A 21,164-nucleotide genomic window follows, 5' to 3' on the forward strand; every position below is an offset into this window, starting at 1 on the left:
GTTAGATCAAGTGTTGGATGTTGTTGTCAAATGGCAACATATCATAAAGCACCTTAAAAAAGTCCAAAAGCACTGCCTAAAGTAAATGATCTAAATGTGTTTATATGTATTTTTATATTCTCGGTGAGCCATAAAAACAAAAACAAACAGAAGAAACAAGACAGAAATCTGCAGTGCAGCTGCATTAATGCATTGGTATTAATAAAACAACATTACTTAAAAATCTTACCTTGTTTCTAACCAAAACATTCAATAAACATGTTACACAGAATAAAAAAAGTAATTAATTTGCTGCAACTGATGTCCTCAAATAAAGACATGGACTTATCTCCAATAAAACAGAGTAAAAAACACAAAGACATTCATTTCTTAGCTAGTAGTTTCAAGCACTAACTCAGTAGTTTAGTTTTGAGCTTGGTTTTAGGGCAGTTATTTGAGATTTTGTAAAACAAAGACACTTGCATTAGGACATTTGCACATTAAAGACTCTCTGTAGTTCTTATAGAGATACTTTTCCCTGCATGATGGCGCTGTGGAGCTCCTCTGTCAGACTCTCATATCGACCCTGACGACTGTTGAGGAAGAAGAGCCGGTCTGCGGTCTGATGAGGGTCAAATCCCTCCTTCTGTAAGCGGGTTTTCTGGATTTTAAATGTGCCTGTGGATGAGGAATATACAGTAAAGTGTGTGTTTGAGGAACACAACTCTTTTGGAATCAATTCTGTTTGAAATAAAATGTTGGAATCAGTTCTGTTTTTGGAATCAATTCTTTTTGAAATCAACTCTTATGGAATTAATTAATTTTGGAATCAAATCTTTTTTCTTCAATCGACTCTTTTGGAATTAATTCCTTTTGGAATCAATAATTTTTTTTTCAATCGACTGTTTTGGAATGAATTCTTTTTGGAATAAACTTCTTTGAAATCAATTATTTTTTAATCAACTCTATTGTAATCAACTTTTTATATCAATTCTTTTTGGAGTCAATTCTTTTTTTTTAGTCGACTCTTCAGAACCAATTCTTTTTGGAATAGACTCTTTTGGAATACATTTTTTTAATCAACTCTATTAGAATCAGTTACTTTTTGAGTAGACTTCTTTAGTATTAGTTCTTTTTTAATCAACTCTATTGGGATCAACTTTTTTAATCAATTCATTTTTAATAATTTTTTTTTTTACATTTTTGGGGGAATCGACTGTTTTGAAATCAATTATTTTTTCAATCGACTCTTGGAATCAATTTTTTTTTCAATTGACTCTTTTGGAATCAATTCTTTTTATTAATCAACTCTTTTGGAATCAATTATTATTGGAATAGACTCTTTTTGGAATCAATTCTTTTTTCAATCGACTCTTGGAATCAATTATTTTTTTCAATTGACTCTTTTGGAATCAATTTTTTTTATTAATCAACTCTTGGAATCAATTATTTGTGGAATAAACTCTTTTTGGAATCTTTTTTTTTATGAACTCTTGGAATCAAATTTGTTTTCAATTGACTCTTTTGGAATCAATTTTTTTAATCCACTCTCTTGGAATCAATTTTTTATCAACTCTTTTGGAATTAATTAATTTTGGAATCGACTCTTTTTGGGAATCAGTTCTTTTTTGAAATTTACACTTCTGGAATCAATAACTTTTGGAATCGACTCTTGGAATCAATTGTTTTTGGAAATGACTCTTTTGGAATCAATTACTTCTTGAGTAGACTACGTTGGAATCAGTTCTTTTTTTAATCAACTCTATTGGGATCAACTTTTTGAATACATTTTTTTGGAATCGTCTCTTTTGGAATAAATACTTTTTTTAATAGACTCCTGTGAAATCGACTTTTTTTGAATCAATTCTTTTTTGAAGCAACATTTTTTTTATAAATTATTTTGATTTTTTTTTTTTTTTTGGAATCGACTCTTTTGTAATCCAGTATTATTTTCAATCAACTGATTGGGAATCAGTTCTATTTAAAATTGACTCTCCCAGCTCTAATGCCATTATATTACATAGTGTTACAGTGTGAAAGGGGCTAATAATGGAGGATATGGACAGAATCTGAGATTGAAACCATTACCTGTTTTGTCCACTTCAGGTGAAAGTCTTAAGAAAACAGGTCGAGCGTATGAAGGAAGAGCGTTCTGGACGTCCCGCAGAAACGTCTCACAGTCGAAGACATTCTCTGGATCTGCAATAGCAGCCATTCCTGCCTTCCCCTCCACACCTGACAGAGAAAACACTGTTAGGTTTTAATAACTCTCCCCAAACCTTTTCTCCATTTTTCTGAATTAAATGCTTAATTTACTACATCCAATCAGCTCACAGTAGAAAGAAACTAGCTACGCCCACTGTTTTCTCATTTAATATTGCATTTCTCTAGGAACTGCGTCACAATAGAGAAAAACAACCGGTTGCAGCTTCTGGTTCAGGCAGACTTTAAGATCTGATTCATTCACACTCTATTGTTTATGTTAGAGATGTAGTGAAAGCTGGTCATTTTGACCCGAATGATGTAATCGTGTATACAGAATAATAGACCCCATGAGGGATAAACATCTGCAGACCACAGGTGTGCTCTGACCTGGCACTGAGACTCCATACACAGCCACATCCGTCTGCTTCAGCAGTGCACTCAGGACTCCCTCTACTTCTGTGGTGGAGACGTTTTCCCCCCGCCAGCGAAATGTGTCTCCGCCTCGATCCCGGAAATACACATAACCCAACTCATCCATCACCATCAGATCACCTGAGTCAGAAAAACACACACAGAAACACATGCATGAGCTCAGACAAAATTAATACAACACTGAAAAACACTTCACACTGCTTAAAGGGCAGAAAGCTCCGCCCACTAGCACCCATCTCTCCATCTCATTAGCATCTCCAGCAGCCCTGAGTGAGAAGCAGCCGTCTGTCCTTTAGCCATTAGAGTGTCTGAGCTGCTGGAGATGATGTCAGCATAGACTAAGAGGATTATAGATGCGGAGTTTCAGATGAACAGAGACAGGAGCCACATAGACTGACAGAAGCATCAAGCACACTGACGCATCTCATTTCAATTTAAAGTGACAGTGTCACCAAAACACCACAATTAGGGTCAAAGACAAAAGACAAGACAGATAAAGCTCCCATAATGCAATTCAAAAGCAGAAATAAAAGGGGAAAAATAAAACATGAATGAAAAATACAGGAAAATGTTAAATTACGGATATTTTTTTACAGTGCAGCAGATGAGCTTTTGCTTCTAAAGTGATTTACAGTGATTTACCTGACACATACGCCGAATCTCCCTTTCTGAAGACGTTGTGGCTGATCTTCTTACTGGTGGCCTCTTCATTCGCATAGCCATCGAATCGTCGCAGAGGATCTTGAGGATTTATTCTGCCCACAATAATCCCGGGTTCTCCTAAAGTGCAAACAAAATCACCCAAAATATTAATGAACACTACAATAGAATATGGACGGTGTGGTGGTGCAGTGGTTAGCACTGTCGCCTCACAGCAAGAAGGCCCTGGTTCGAGTCCCGGCTGGGTCAGTTGGTGTTTCTGTGTGGAGTTTGCATGTTCTCCCCTTGTTGGCGTGGGTTTCCTCCGGGTGCTCCGGTTTTCCCCACAGTCCAAACACATGCGCTATAGGGGAATTGGGTAAACTAAATTGCCCATAGTGTATGTGTGTGAATGAGAGTGTATGGATGTTTCCCAGTACTGGGTTACAGCTGGAAGGGCATCAGCTGCATAAAACATATGCGGTTCATTCCGCTGTGGCGACCCCTGATTAATAAAGGGGCTAAGCCAAAAAGAAAGTTAATGAAATTAATTATTTATTTAAATGTTAAGAGCAAACACGTACTCTGAGTATATGCATTGTTTAGTTTTCTGTTAGCAGTAAGTCAAAGACGACTTTTACCCCATTTTCCTATGAAACCAATGAAGACCTTTAGAAACACTTTTGAAATCCTCTTGTTTCTCTGTCACAGTGCGGGACATAACAGTCTGTTTCTAGGCAGGGGTGCATTTCCAAAAATGATCACTAGCCAACTAAGGTTGCACGTTCCGTCATTACAAACATAATTCCTTTATTTGGTGTTTCCCTAATCCATCGTTCCACAAACATGCGCAAACTGCATCTCAAACTTCTAAGTTTGCAACTACTCCTCTAGAGCTGTACTTAGAAGAAGAATTCCTGGCTGTGTTCTATTCCCAGTTATCATCCCTATGCTCTATTAATTTTCAACGTTCCAAGATTTAAATTTGGAATGATTTATAAAAACTTTTAGTAAATATATATATATATATATATATATATATATATATATATATATATATATATATATATATATATATATATATATATATATTTATAAATATATATATATATATATATATATATATATATATACATATATATATATATACACACACATATATATATATATATATATATATATATATATATACTTTTTTTTTTATAAATATATATATATATTTTTTTTAAATATATATATATATATATATATATAAATATATATATATTTATAAATATATATAAATATATATATATATATTTATAAATATATATAAATATATATATATATATATATAAATATATATATATACATATATATATATATATTTATATATATATATATATATATATATATATATATATATATATATATATATATATATATATATATATGTATATTTATATGTATATATGTAAATAAATATATTTATATATTTATTATATATTTATAATAAATATGGCTCATGACGAAAGCTGTAGGTGACCTATGATTTAAAAGCAGAATCTACGTTACGTCTCCAAAGCTAGGGAAAACAAAACTACATAGCATATGTTAATGGATTTAATTTATAGTAGGCTATTTATTAATAAATGTATCTGCACTGTGTGTGACATGGACCTGTTGGCTGGAACATTTCTGCAGTGGTTTAAACGTGTCAAATTTGTAAAAGTAGACTATTTCAAAAAATAAACACTACTTAACTACTTAACACACTACTTAATAATAATAATAGTAATAATAATAATAATAATAATAATAATAGTAATAATAGTGGGCTGCACGGTAGCGCAGTGGGTAGCACACCAAGAAGGTCACTGTTTCGAGTCTCGGCTGGGTCAGTTGGTGTTTCTGTGTGGAGTTTGCATGTTTTGTTGGCGTGGGTTTCCTCCGGGTGCACAAGTCCAAACACATGTGGTACAGTTGATTTGGGTCAGCTAAATTGTCCATAGTGTACAGTATGTGTGTGAATGAGAGTGTATGGATGTTTCCTAGTAATGGGTTGCAGCTGGAAGGGCATCCGCAGCGTAAAACATGCTGGATAAGTTGGCGGTTCATTCCGCTGTGGTGACCCCAGATTAATAAAGGGACTAAGCCGAAAAGGAAATGAATAAATGTATGAGTAATAATAGTAATTATAATAATAATAATGATAATAATAATAGTAGTAGTAGTAGTAGTAATAATAATGACAATAATAACAGTAATAACAATAATAATAATAATGATGATAATAATAGTAGTAATAATAATAATATATTATTATTATAGGCTTTTTTTTTAAGTAAAGTACAGTACGTGTGTGTGTGCGTCTCACCAGGTTTGCATGGCACACACAGTCCTCTACTGTCTCGAATTAACTCCATAGTGTCCTCGTCTGCCCTCAGCAGTCTGATAGGGTAAACACTGGGCAGAACCACACTGTTGAAGCCACACGCACCCACCTGCACACAGATGACATAACACATCATTATATGATGCTTTATTGGGGAACACTTTACCTGAAGGAGTGTTCATCAGACTGTCATCAAACCTTTATAATCATGGCATGTGATGAATGAGAATGAGACATTATGCATGTCAATGTCAACTGTTATTAAGTGTCAATCGCTCAGTTATGTCATTTTAAATGCAAAGATGACATTGTTTATGACAACGTGACATAAGCAAATACATCACCACCTGGTTTTGTTTTTGTCACGACACTTAAAAACCCATGACACTTAATAACAGCTGTCGTAAGCATGCATAGTCACATCACGTGTCATAATTATGGCGTGTGCAGTCTTATGAACACCCCTTCCAGTGAAGTGTCCCCCTTAGGCATTGTGTCTCTGTCTCAGGTAACCCCTCAGGTAAGTGTGTACCTTGTTGTCCATGTTGGCGAGGCTGCAGTTGCACTCTGTGGCTCCGTAAAACTCACCGATGCGCTTGACACTGAAGCGTTTCATGAACGATTCCCAAACGTTAGGCCGCAAACCATTGCCCATGGCAACACGCACCCGGTGCAGAGACTCCGACGGACGCACCGGCTGAGAGAGGAGATAACGGCAGATTTCACCAATATACTGAACAACCTGAAAACACACACACAAACCACAGCTAAATTACCCAATCAACAATTAACAATGAATAACAGGCTATGCTGAATAATCTGACATATCAACAGTGATGATGTAAGGACTAGTTGACGATGAGCTGGTGAATTATTGGAAAATAATGCACACACAAGATGGTGATGTGGCCACAACGCAAAGCAGATTAATGCTTAATAATTCAATAGTCTGGAGTCAATTATTCCACCTATGCTGTGCATTATTTTCTAATAATTCAATGGACCAAGTAAAAACAGTATTTTCTGCAGTGTGTGTGTGTGTGTGTGTGCGCTCTTACCGTACAGTTGTATTTCACACAGTCATCCCAGAAACGACTGGCAGAAAACTTCCTCCGGATGACCACCGTCAGGCCGTGCAGCAAACACTGACCAACACCAATGATGTTCCCTGACAAACACACACACACACACACACACACACACACACACACACACACACACACACACACACACACACACACACAGAAGATCAGACACCATCAGCAGAGTGATGCAGAGCTGTGATGCACTCAAAACCTGCCGGAACTACTTCAGCTGTGCGTTTATCTGACAATAACAGCAGTATTCGGCACCGCTAGACCAATTTTAGGAGTTTCTTTACAGTTTTCGCATTTCTCACACCACAGCTGTTTCCTCCAAGCTTAATAAAGACAAAACATTAGAATGTACGCAGCTTTAAGCTTTGAATTGCCGTGAAATTAGCTAATGAATCTGTACTGTAAAGCCTGACCTCCTTATCTGACAAAATATTTACTCAAAACGAGAACACAATGTTTGTAGATGTAGAGCGGACACACGGTGAACTATTGCAGCGTTATCAGATATTGCCAAAGCCAAATAAACCCAATATAGGAGGATTACTCAACAGGGTCGACATCACTGGAATGAAGGTATTCAGCAGGACACACTGACCTGGAGATCAATAGGCAGTGTTGGGGAAATGACTTTAGTATACTAATTAAATTCATATATTACATTTTTTAAGACTCTTATAAAGAAGTAACTAAAGGTGAAAGTGTGTGTTTGTGTCTATCTGTGTGTGCGTACATGTGTGTGTGTGTGTATATGTGTGAGTCTGTCTGTGTTATTCTGTGTGTGCGTACATGTGTGTGTGTGTATGTGTGAGTCTGTCTGTGTTATTCTGTGTGTGCGTACATGTGTGTGTGTGTGTGTTTGTGTATGTGTGAGTCTGTCAGTATTATTTTGTGTTATTCTGTGTGTGCGTACATGTGTGTGTGTGTGTGTGTATGTGTGAGTCTGTCTGTGTTATTCTGTGTGTGCGTACATGTGTGTGTGTGTGTTTGTATGTGTGAGTCTGTCTGTGTTATTCTGTGTGTGCGTACATGTGTGTGAGTGTGTGTTTGTGTATGTGTGAGTCTGTCAGTATTATTTTGTGTTATTCTGTGTGTGCGTACATGTGTGTGTGTGTGTTTGTGTATGTGTGAGTCTGTCAGTATTATTTTGTGTTATTCTGTGTGTGCGTACATGTGTGTGTGTGTGTTTGTATGTGTGAGTCTGTCTGTGTTATTCTGTGTGTGCGTACATGTGTGTGAGTGTGTGTTTGTGTATGTGTGAGTCTGTCAGTATTATTTTGTGTTATTCTGTGTGTGCGTACATGTGTGTGTGTGTGTGTGTATGTGTGAGTCTGTCTGTGTTATTCTGTGTGTGCGTACATGTGTGTGTGTGTGTGTGTATGTGTGAGTCTGTCTGTGTTATTCTGTGTGTGCGTACATGTGTGTGAGTGTGTGTTTGTGTATGTGTGAGTCTGTCAGTATTATTTTGTGTTATTCTGTGTGTGCGTACATGTGTGTGTGTGTGTTTGTATGTGTGAGTCTGTCTGTGTTATTCTGTGTGTGCGTACATGTGTGTGAGTGTGTGTTTGTGTATGTGTGAGTCTGTCAGTATTATTTTGTGTTATTCTGTGTGTGCGTACATGTGTGTGTGTGTGTTTGTATGTGTGAGTCTGTCTGTGTTATTCTGTGTGTGCGTACATGTGTGTGAGTGTGTGTTTGTGTATGTGTGAGTCTGTCAGTATTATTTTGTGTTATTCTGTGTGTGCGTACATGTGTGTGTGTGTGAGTCTGTCTGTCTGTGTTATTCTGTGTGTGCGTACGTGTGTGTGTGTGTGTGTTTGTGTATGTGTGAGTCTGTCTGTTTTATTCTGTTTTTATTCTGTGTGTGTGTCTGTGTGTGTGTGTGTGTGTGTGTGTGTGTGTGTGTGTGTGTGTGTGTGTGTGTGTGTGCATGTGTGTGTGTGTGTGTGCATGTATGTGTGAGTCTGTCTGTGTTATTCTGTGTGTGTGTGTGTGTGTGTGTGTGTGTGTGTGTCTGTCTGTGTGTGCGTAAATGTGTGTGTGTGTGTGTGTATGTGTGAGTCTGTCTGTGTTATTCTGTGTGTGTGTGTCTGTCTGTGTGTGCGCGTGTGTGTGTGTGTGTGTGTGTGTGTGTGTATGTATGTGTGAGTCTGTCTGTCTGTATTATTCTGTGTGTGTGTGTGTGTGTGTGTTTGTGTGTGTCTGTCTGTGTGTGCGTACATGTGTGTGTGTGTGTGTGTGTGTATGTGTGAGTCTGTCTCTCTGTCTGTGTGTGTATGTGTGTGTGTGTCTGGCTGTGTGCGTACATGTGTGTGTGTGTGTGAGTATGTGTGAGTCTGTCTGTCTGTGTTATTCTGTATGTGTGTGTGTGTGTGTGTGTGTGTGTACACAGACCTGCTGAGTGATAGAGCGGCAGACAGCAGTACACCACATCATCCGGCTGCAGACCGAAGGAGTAATAACTGAACGCAGCAATACGGTAATACCTGTACAACACACACACACACACACACACACACACACAATGGTCGGCTCAGAGATGAACACACACACACATGCTCACACACACACTCACACATGCAAGCCTGCACTCATTCACTGAACACACACATTGAATACACATGAACATGTGCACACAAATGCACTCACACACACACACACACATTCACACACTTAAACTATCAAACACTCGCACACTCTCACAAACACACCATCACACACTTACACACATACGTTCACTCATGCACTCATACGCACACACTTACACTCACACTTTCACACACACACTCTGCTGCACAAACCTGCTGTGCACCACGATGGCAGCTTTAGGTAAACCCGTCGTTCCTGAGGTGTAGATGTAAAATAACCTGTCTGAGAGCAGAAACACACACAAACACACACACAACAATACCGTTGGATTGATTCTCGTGATATTTTCTTCAGTGTAATACAGCAATTTGCACACACACACAGACACACACTGAAACACACCAACTGAAAACACACACACTAAAACACACAATGAAAACACACACACTGAAACACACACACACTGAAACACACCGACTGAAAAAACACACACTGAAACAAACACACACTGAAAACACACACACTGAAACACACACACACTGAAACAAACACACACTGAAAACACACACACTGAAACAAACACACACTGAAAACACACACACTGAAACACACACACACTGAAAAAAACACACACTGAAAACACACACACTGAAACAAACACACACTGAAAACACACACACTGAAACACACACACACTGAAAACACACACACTGAAAACACACACACTGAAACAAACACACACTGAAAACACACACACTGAAACAAACACACACTGAAAACACACACACTGAAACACACACACACTGAAAACACACACACTGAAACACACACACACTGAAAACACACACACTGAAACACACACACACTGAAACACACACACACTGAAACACGCACACACTGAAACACGCACACACTGAAACACGCACACACTGAAAACACACACACTGAAACACACACACACTGAAACAAACACACACTGAAAACACACACACTGAAACAAACACACACTGAAAACACACACACTGAAACACACACACACTGAAACAAACACACACTGAAAACACACACACTGAAACACACACACACTGAAACACACACACACTGAAAACACACACACTGAAAACACACACACTGAAACACACACACACTGAAACACACCGACTGAAAACACACACACTGAAACACACACACACTGAAACAAACACACACTGAAACACACACACACTGAAACAAACACACACTGAAAACACACACACTGAAACAAACACACACTGAAAACACACACACTGAAACACACCGACTGAAAACACACACACTGAAACACACACACACTGAAACAAACACACACTGAAAACACACACACTGAAACAAACACACACTGAAAACACACACACTGAAACACACACACACTGAAAACACACACACTGAAACACACACACACTGAAAACACACACACTGAAACACACACACACTGAAACACACACACACTGAAACACACACACACTGAAACACGCACACACTGAAACACGCACACACTGAAACACACACACACTGAAAACACACACACTGAAACACACACACACTGAAACAAACACACACTGAAAACACACACACTGAAACAAACACACACTGAAAACACACACACTGAAACACACACACACTGAAACAAACACACACTGAAAACACACACACTGAAACACACACACACTGAAACACACCGACTGAAAACACACACACTGAAACACACACACACTGAAACAAACACACACTGAAACACACACACACTGAAAACACACACACTGAAACACGCACACACTGAAAACACACACACTGAAAAACACACACACTGAAAACACACACACTGAAACACACACACACTGAAAACACACACACTGAAACACGCACACACTGAAACACGCACACACTGAAACAAACACACACTGAAAACACACACACTGAAACACACACACACTGAAAACACACACACTGAAACACACACACACTGAAACACACCGACTGAAAACACACACACTGAAACACACACACACTGAAAACACACACACTGAAAAACACACACACTGAAAACACACACACTGAAACACACACACACTGAAAACACACACACTGAAACACGCACACACTGAAACAAGCACACACTGAAAACACACACACTGAAACACACACACACTGAAAACACACACACTGAAAACACACACACTGAAACACACACACACTGACACACACACACACTGAAACAAACACACACTGAAAACACACACACTGAAACACACACACACTGAAAACACACACACTGAAAACACACACACTGAAACACACACACACTGACACACACACACACTGAAACAAACACACACTGAAAACACACACACTGAAACAAACACACACTGAAACACACCGACTGAAAACACACAGTGAACACAGATACACGCACACCATGATCACACACACTGAACATTCATACATACATACATAAAGCACCCACACTGAACACAAGTGCAAGTGCACACACACACACACACACACACACAGCTGAGTGGGTCAGAGGTGGATAAAGCAGCGACTCCAGACTCATCGACACTCCTCTGCTCATCTGTGTTTCTCCTCACAGCAGATGTGTTTCTCCTGTACTGAGTTTCTCACACACTCTCTGCTGCTGTAGCTCAGACTCTACTGCTGTCCTCTCTCTTCCTCTCTCTCTCTCTCTTTCTCAATTCAAACTTGCTTTTGCAGTTTAGAGTCTCCTCTATTGAACAGAGCTTTATTGGCGTGACTTATCGAGAATTGAAAAATCATTGCAGATTACATAAACAATAAATATAATTATAAAGTTATAATATATAAGGAGTTCAGATGCAAAAACCTCTGAATGCCGTCTGAAATTTTCCTCTAAATTGAGCATTTCTATCAGGCTCCTGTGTGCATGTTCAGTAATATCACAGTTATGGCAAATAATAAGTCTTTTCCCTGGTCTTTAAAGTGAAATAACTCAACATAAACAAAGGAGGCTGAGAAAAATGTTGATTTTCGATGGAAATTTCAGACGGCACTCTCAGCTTTTTGCATCTGAACTCTTCATATATGCATACAGAAAAAGAAGAACAGATTTAAATTCTGATAAAAAGACAAATACGGAAGAAAATAGACTCATAAGAGGATTAAAAAGATGACGAATAAATATTGTTGTTAAAATTTAAGAAAATAAAATACAAGACACACCTCTACAGTCCTTCAGATGGTCTGCAATAGTATTTCTAACTAGCTCTCTCTCCCTCTCTCTCTGGGCAGGAATGTAACCTTTTCCCCACTTTAACCAATGGCTAAACACACATAAACCCCAGTGAAGGGGGAATCACACACACACACACACACACACACACACACACACACACACACACACACACACACACACACACACACATAGCCAAAACAGGCTCACACACACACACCAAACTCAACGGAAGAAACAGAATCACCCGGAGCTCACAGACAGTCATTAGCCTTTACATTTTGGGAGATTTTTGCATAATATTTGAAACAACTGAGCAGAGATGAGCACATCTCTCCTAAAATAATGAATCGTATTTTATTTTAATATTCAGATTAACTAATGTAACAATAATAATAATAATAGTGTGGAGAGGTAAGCGTGATCGAACACCCAATCAGGGGGGAGAGCATGCTAGGAGCCCGGCGGCTAATCAGCGGGTCAATCAGAAATGATAAATAACACCTGTCTTTCTAGTGATTGGGCCGGAGAGACTCCCTTCTTAAGGAGAACGGGAGGAGCAGTCGGGAGAGGAGAGAGCACACACACACACACGCACACAGTTTGCTAGTGCTGTGGAAAAGCAAAATAAAATATATTGCTTACCTGATATCGCCGACCCTGTCTTCTTCTTCCCACACAACAACGAACTATACTACAAATAGTATTTTAAGATATGTTGCATTTTATGTTACACGTTATAACACAATTTATTTATTAAATATTAATCATCAAGTTTGTGTTAATTCATTCTCGTAAATATAAATAATGCAATTTTAATACATGTTAAAGAGAACAAAACTATTAAGATTTGTATATTTATTGCAGCATTGATATATGATATATAAGAATTAAGATTAAATGTAATATATGTTATACACCGAATCAAGGTTTAATAAATTAATTTATTTAATTAAATCATTATATTTTATTACTCATTGTTTTATTTATTTTCTCGGCTTAGTCCCTTTATTAATCAGGGGTCGCCACAGCGGAATGAACCACCAACTTATCCAGCATATGTTTCACACAGCGGAAATCCTTCCAGCCACAACCCAACACTGGGAAACACCCAAGCACACTCATTTACACACATACTACAGACAATTTAGCTTACCCAATTCACATATACCGCATGTTTTTGGATTTATGGGGAAACTGGAGCACCCAGAGGAAACCCACGCCAACATGGGGAGAACATGCAAACTCCACACAAAAACACCAACTGACCGGGACTCGAACCAAGTGACCTTCTTGCTGTGAGGCGATCGTGCTACCCACTCTACCATCGTAACGCCTATATTATATTATATTAAATTATACTATATTAAATTAAATTATATTATATTATATATATTAAATTATATTATATTATATTATATTATACTATATTAAATTATATTATATTAATTATATTATATTATATTACATTACATTACATTATATTATATTATATTATATTATATTATATTATATTATATTATATTATATTATTATATTATATTATATTATATTATCTTAAATTCTATATTAATATGCCTTATATACAATAGCTGTAATTTGATAGATATATATGATGTAGTAATTAAAATGATAAATAACAGGGTAAACCTGTTCTATTAAAAAAAGAAAAAGAGAAATTTCACAAAATAAAAACAAAAAATCCCCAAGTTTGTGATGTGGATTTGCCTTTATACATGAACCACAACACCAGAAACAACAAACAGTTGTGGCATCTGAAATATGTATTCAGACATGTAGAGACGCTTACCTGTCATTAAAAACTGACTCACGCACACAGCAATATGCAGAGAATATTCCATAAACATACACACTCACCACTCTCTCTCACACACACACACACACACACACACACACAGAAGTAACGTACGTAGACAAACGTTATGGTAGCTTGAGAAAGTTTTAATAACTGAAGCAGTTTTCAAGAAGCCTGAAGTTTTAACCCGTTAGCATACAGTAGACGGATGGATGGATGGATGGATGGATAGACAGACAGACAGACAGACAGACAGACAGACAGACAGACAGATATAGATAGATAGATAGATAGATAGATAGATAGATAGATAGATAGATAGATAGATAGATAGATAGATAGATAGATAGATAGATAGATAGATAGATAGATAGATAGATAGAAAGATAGATTTAGTACAAATTAGCATGCTAATGTAACCCCGCCGGTCCTACGCCACCCAACCCGCTCCGAGCTGGTATCAAACCGGCGACCTTCCGCATGGGAGTCGCTTGCTCTACCAAGGAGGTTAAAGACCATGACCTCTAGCATCTGCCGCTAGAGCACCTTTAATAGTCAGAGGAGTGAGGTTTACCAGCACAGCACTCCACTAGCTGACCTCCATTACACTAACATGACTCACAAACAAGACATATGCAGAGTATCTTCCACAAACACACAAATAGGATGAGAAGTATGAATACACACCGTTGAAGCCCTTGTTGTGTGCGACAGCGGGTGGTGTTTCAGGAGATTTGGAAAGAAGAGCGTCCAGATCTGCAGCCGACAGCGAGTCCAGCATCTCTGCAGGAGCAGAACCACAGGAGAAGAGCGAGAGACTGCGCAGAGACTCCCTCACCTCCAGCACCACTGCAGAAACAGCAGATCCAGCAACATGTTAGACATCTATGGATGGATGGATGGATGGATGATTGGATAGATAGATAGATAGATAGATAGATAGATAGATAGATAGATAGATGGATGGATGGATGGATGGATGGATGGATGGATGGATGGATGGATGGATGGATGGATGGATGGATGGATGGATGGATGGATGGATGGATGGATGGATGGATGGATGGATGGATGGATGGATGGATGGATGGATGGATGGATGGATGGATGGATGGATGGATGGATGGATGGATGGATGGACAGACGGATAGATAAACGGACGGATGGATGGATAGACGGATGGATTGACAGATAGACCGATGGATGGATGGATGGACGAATAGATAGACGAACGGACGGACAGATAGATAGATAGATAGATAGATAGATAGATAGATAGATAGATAGATAGATAGATAGATAGATAGATAGATAGATAGATAGATAGATAGATAGATAGATGGACGGATGGAGGGACAGACAGATAGATAAACGGACGGATGGATGGATAGACGGACGGATGGACTGACAGACAGACCGATGGATGGATGGATGGACGAATAGATAGACGAACGGACGGACAGATAGATAGATAGATAGATAGATAGATAGATAGATAGATAGATAGATAGATAGATAGATAGATAGATAGATAGATGGACGGATGGAGGGACAGACAGATAGATAAACAGACGGATGGATAGACGGATGGACGGACTGACAGACAGACCGATGGATGGATGGATGGATGGATGGATGGACGAATAGATAGACGAACGGACGGACGGACGGACGGACGGACAGATAGACAGACAGACAGACAGACAGACAGACAGATAGATAGATAGATAGATAGATAGATAGATAGATAGATAGATAGATAGATAGATAGATAGATAGATAGATAGATAGATAGATAGATAGATAGATAGATAGACGGATGGATTGACAGATAGATAGATATAGATGGATAAATGGGCAGATGGATAGATGAATGGATGTACGGACGGACAGACAGACATATCGTTGATAACGTGCAGAATGCTGATTTCTGATTGGCTGTTGAGCTTTCTAAGGGGCTGTTTACATGACAATGTTTTCAGCTTTTTCTGAACATTTTTAAAAAATTTTTACAATAATGTTGATTTGAATCAATATATATAATTTGTATTAGATATGCATATTTAATTTATAAATGTAAATAAAACATTTTTTATTAAATATATACAGGCAAAATAAACATGCACAGTCCACATACATGTATTACGCAAATACAAGCTTTTATTTCGGATGCAAATAATAAAGCAAATATTACCAGGATGCAACTGGATTTATTTAATGAATTCATCACGATTAATCATTTGAAAAGCACTGACAAATAATTATAATAATTATAATGAGTATGATAATAACAAAGCACTTCTCACCATCCAAAAGCTCCGCCCCGAACACCATCCCACACGCCCCAGACACGCCCATGCAGTGTATCAGCGAATCACGGCGCAGGTTAAAGTTGATGAGCGCCGGCTCCACTCCTACTTTAGCCATCCCGAGCCACAGCGCCACCATCTGGGGGCGACTCTCCATGAAGATGGCCACCACATCACCCGACCGCCAGCCCTGCGCCAGCACCCACTGCGCCACTGCGTTGGAGCGCCGGTCCAGCTCTGAGAAGCTCCACACCTCACCTGACGACTCGTCCACCAGCGCCGCTTTCTCCGGGTGCAGCGCCACCCGCTGGGCGAATAGAGACGGGATGGTGCTGCGATTGCGGATGTACTGACGCATGTAGAACTTGACGCGCAGTAACACTTGCAGACCACTAGAGGACAGACGGACAGAGTTAAATACATTGTAAATGTTTATTAATTCATTTATTTATTCAACCCTTGTGTGCTATTGGGTAACATTTAGGCTTAATTTGGCCACAGCTACAGCAAATGTAATGATTTTTGATGACAAACCTTATTTTTACACATATTTTAGAAAAAAAAATTGCATAATGCACAATTTTACTCCCCTTTCATTTTGTTTGGGACTGTTTTTGTCCCATTGACTTGCATTAAAATCACATTTTTTGATACCGAAAGCCATGACAGAGACTTGGTAGAGTGTGCAATACTCACATGAGGTCTCTCTTCGCAGTGCGCACGGCCACATAAACAAACCTCCATCCCCCAGAACATAAATAAACTCCTAGAAGAGACACCAAACTCCAGAACCACGGGACGCCCAGAGCACTCAATAACCCGGCAATGATCAGAGCGACTGGGGCACGAAAACCATCTCCAGCACCCATCCTGGAGGAGGAATTCATTATTTATTTAGATTTTCTACTCATAATTTAAAATGAACACAAAACTCAACTGAAAAGGCAAAAAAAATAAATAATCAAAATGAAAGACGGAAAACTTGAATAAAATATGTATTGTTTTTTATATTTATTATCATATGTTATATTATTTTTTTCTATAATTTTTGAAATCAGTTATATAAAAAAGAAGCTACTGGAATTAAATATATTTTATTTACTTTGTTTATATAGTTTCGTGCTTACATTTTATAGAAAAATATCCAATTAATTTGGTTTAAATTTTATACATTTATAAGTTTTTTTTTTTTTATAAAAGTGTTGTTTTTCTTTACAACATGCCTTAAAATTAAAGACCTCAATTGTTTCTGTTAGGTCTGTCTGTAAAGTCACCCTTACATGTTATTTCAATCAATTTATTTAAATAAAATTTAATTAAATACTATATAAAAAAGCTTGGTGAGATGGAAATGACAGCAGTGTTTTATTACAAAATTCCGAATTGTGGTTCAATAAAAAAAAACTACAAATATGGTAATTTTAACACATTTTATTAATTTTTGAAGAGAATAAATAAGTGACACATGACAGAAATGTTCATTTAAAAAACTATAATTTTAATCTAATGTTAAAAGCTGAAATAAATGAGAGGAATATTAAAAAAAAATTTCAAAGGTTTCCCAAGAACGACAACAAATTAATAAAATATTTATAATATCTAACTAAAGGACAAAGTATGACAGAAAAATGTGACTAAAAAGGCTATAATTTGAATAACATTTTAGTTCTACAACAAAAATATTTTTATTTATAATATCTAAAATACATTTCAGCACATTTTTTAAACATATTAAAGTGTAACTACAGACACATTATGATAAAAGTTCAATTAAAGGGCTGGATTTTAAAATAATACTCATAAGACATGTATAAATAATACATTTTGAACATATACATTAAAGAATTACAAATGTGTTAATTTGAGCACATTTCATTAATATTTAAGAGAGTAAATAAGTGACATATGACAGAAATGCACATTTAAAAACTATCATTTTAATCTAATCTTAAGCTGTAATGAATGAGAGGAATATTAATATTTTTTTCCAAAGGTTTCCCAAGAACAACAACAAAATTATTAAATATTTATAATATCTAAAAAGTAGTTCAGATAAAAAGTAAATAAAAAAACTAATTTTGATAAAAAAATGTGATTGAAGTTCTCTGACAAAAATATCATTTATTATATAATTATTATGTATTTATAATATCATCTAAACTTCTTTATCTAAATATCTTTCAGCACATTTTAAACAAAACAGTAGCAACAAAAAACAAATTATAACAGAAAATGTGATTAAAAAGGTTATGCTTTTAATAAAATTTTAGTTCTACAAAAATATATTCATTTATAATATCTAAAATGCATTTCAGCACATTTCAAACATATTAAAGTGTAATGCAGACACATTATGATAGAAGTTCAATTAAAAAGGTTATATTTTAAAATAATACTCATAATAAATGTATATATTTAATACATTTTAAACAAATAAATTAAAAAGAGCAACTAAAAAACACAGAACAAGTCTAAAATGCAAATTAAAGGCGTAAGGTATATTGTCTTTTCGATAAAGCTAAAATTAATGTAAAAGAGCATTTTAATTTATTTATTTCTAACATGTATTTCATAACAGACGAATAATATAAATTATCCTACATCCTAAACTCGTTATTTAGCGTGATTACTCATTATAACAGTGAAAGTGTGCTAACGGATAAGTTTATTTGCTAAACGCACTTGCCTTTGCTCCTCCCGATCAGCCCGTTCACTTGTGACCGCTTTTCAAACCCTCTGACCGAATAAAATCCTCCAGAAACGCTCAGAGTTGCACCAGATGACGAGAACTTATTGGGAAATCAGAATGATCGATAAACTCAACAGAAAAATGACACACAATGATTTATTTACCCTCGTGAACTCTCTCATCACTCAGCTCACGTCCCCCCTCAGAAAGAAAGCCCCGCCCCCGAGCTCACGCGCCGCGCTCTGAGTGGTGGAGGCAGCAGTCAATCAAGGGTCTGCCGGTTCTGCAGGATTTGCATGCAAGTCTGAACTGGCTGTTTTGGGGGTCTGTCAGAACCAAACCCTCAGGGAAATGACGCAACGAAGACGAGACTGATTTCACAACAAACCTAAACTGCAACAGAGTTTAATAACTGACAACTGAAGGTCTCATATTCTGTAGTATTTATCACCAAGGTGTTTATTTTTTACCAAAATCAACAAATTCAGCATTTGACACTGAAATAAACCAATAAAATCCACTGCACACTGTAAAAAAGAGCAGATTTAAAGGAGCAGTCTTCCGTATTTTGTGATTCATGATTTTATTGTAGATTTTCCCTGTTTATTTATGCGTTTGAATTGCATTATGGGAGATTTTTAAACTTGTTTAACCTTAATAAGGTGTAAAAAGTGACTTTTATGAGCATGTTTAATAGTCTGCAGTACTATATTGTCTGGGTTAGTGTTGTGTATTACGCTACAGAAACCTTTTTATTATTATAACTATTATTATTATTATTATTAACTATGCTTGAACAGTAACAGAAAGGCATACATACCTTTTAGAATTAAACAAAAGACTGAGATACCAAACAATTTGCATACAATCCTAATCTTTCCATCCACATTTATAATGCAACATAAATAAATAAATAAAATAACAAAAATTAACAAAAAAAAAAATGCTAAAGAAAATGAAGCAGCAGGGGAGTTAAAGTTCTCAAAATGTGACACCAAAATCCTCTAATGATGAATATAAATATCTCTCTTAATGTCTTCAAATATATCACAAAATCCTCTTTAATCACCACTAGTGTTGGGGGACTTTTGGAAAATTTACATTAATAAATATAGAATTTTAATAATAACATCAAATTATTCATTATCATTTATGCTTAAGTATTCGGCCAAACTTAATAATCTCCCATGACAAGACAAGTCTTATAGATATTTTCTGTTGTTTGCTACAGAAATCTTGTAATAAACTGCAGCACAATTTCTGTTTTTTAACAGACTAATTTTTCTAGATTTATTTCTTATACATTATATTATTTCACTAAAACGTCAATAAAAGTCACTTTGATAAACTATAGAGATGAATTTACAGCATCAGATGTGGGGAGCAGATATCAACATCCCATAATGCAATTCACTAACGCAAATCAACTCAATCAAAATACAGAATATACAGATATTTTGTTACAGTATATATATATATATTTTTTCAATGTGGCTATGTCACTGGCCCATGAACATTTCCTGCCTCTTACCAAACTATTTCATACCTGTAACAAGAGGCAAGTTCATTATATCTTAATGTTAAAACAGCTGCCATAACATTATTGATCAATATGTGGACATTTCAGGATTCTTGAAAGCAATGGAATTTAAAAATGTAATACAGGAAATACATTAGGACCAGTGTTATCGTTTACATCTCTCAAAATGGTTCATTAAAGGTTAGTAATATTTGTGTTTTTTAAAAGTTTTGTTTGCTTTGGTTTGATTATTAGCACAAAACGACAAAATG

General features: G+C 36.6%; 1 protein-coding gene across 2 annotated transcripts; it reads right to left on the reverse strand.

Moving 5' to 3' along the window:
* Window positions 1-82: 82 nt before the first annotated feature.
* slc27a1b (solute carrier family 27 member 1b) lies at window positions 83-19,591 on the reverse strand. Of its 2 annotated transcripts, none has more exons than XM_005160200.6 (13): window positions 19,367-19,591; window positions 17,381-17,554; window positions 16,682-17,076; window positions 15,063-15,224; window positions 9,525-9,594; window positions 9,118-9,209; window positions 6,688-6,797; window positions 6,162-6,371; window positions 5,612-5,738; window positions 3,259-3,396; window positions 2,572-2,736; window positions 2,068-2,214; window positions 83-657 (listed from the first exon to the last, which is right to left on the reverse strand). In XM_005160200.6, exons 2-13 carry the CDS (start codon window positions 17,551-17,553, stop codon window positions 500-502), a joined length of 1,947 nt encoding a protein of 648 aa, XP_005160257.1. In that variant the 5' UTR covers window position 17,554; window positions 19,367-19,591; the 3' UTR covers window positions 83-499. The 2 variants fall into 2 exon arrangements, with proteins under 2 accessions (XP_005160257.1, NP_001070716.1); NM_001077248.1 differs by having other exon boundaries at window positions 175-657; window positions 19,371-19,568.
* Window positions 19,592-21,164: the final 1,573 nt, after the last annotated feature.

Source organism: Danio rerio, chromosome 1 (genome assembly GCF_049306965.1).
Source record: "Danio rerio strain Tuebingen ecotype United States chromosome 1, GRCz12tu, whole genome shotgun sequence".
Classification (NCBI taxonomy): domain Eukaryota; kingdom Metazoa; phylum Chordata; class Actinopteri; order Cypriniformes; family Danionidae; genus Danio; species Danio rerio.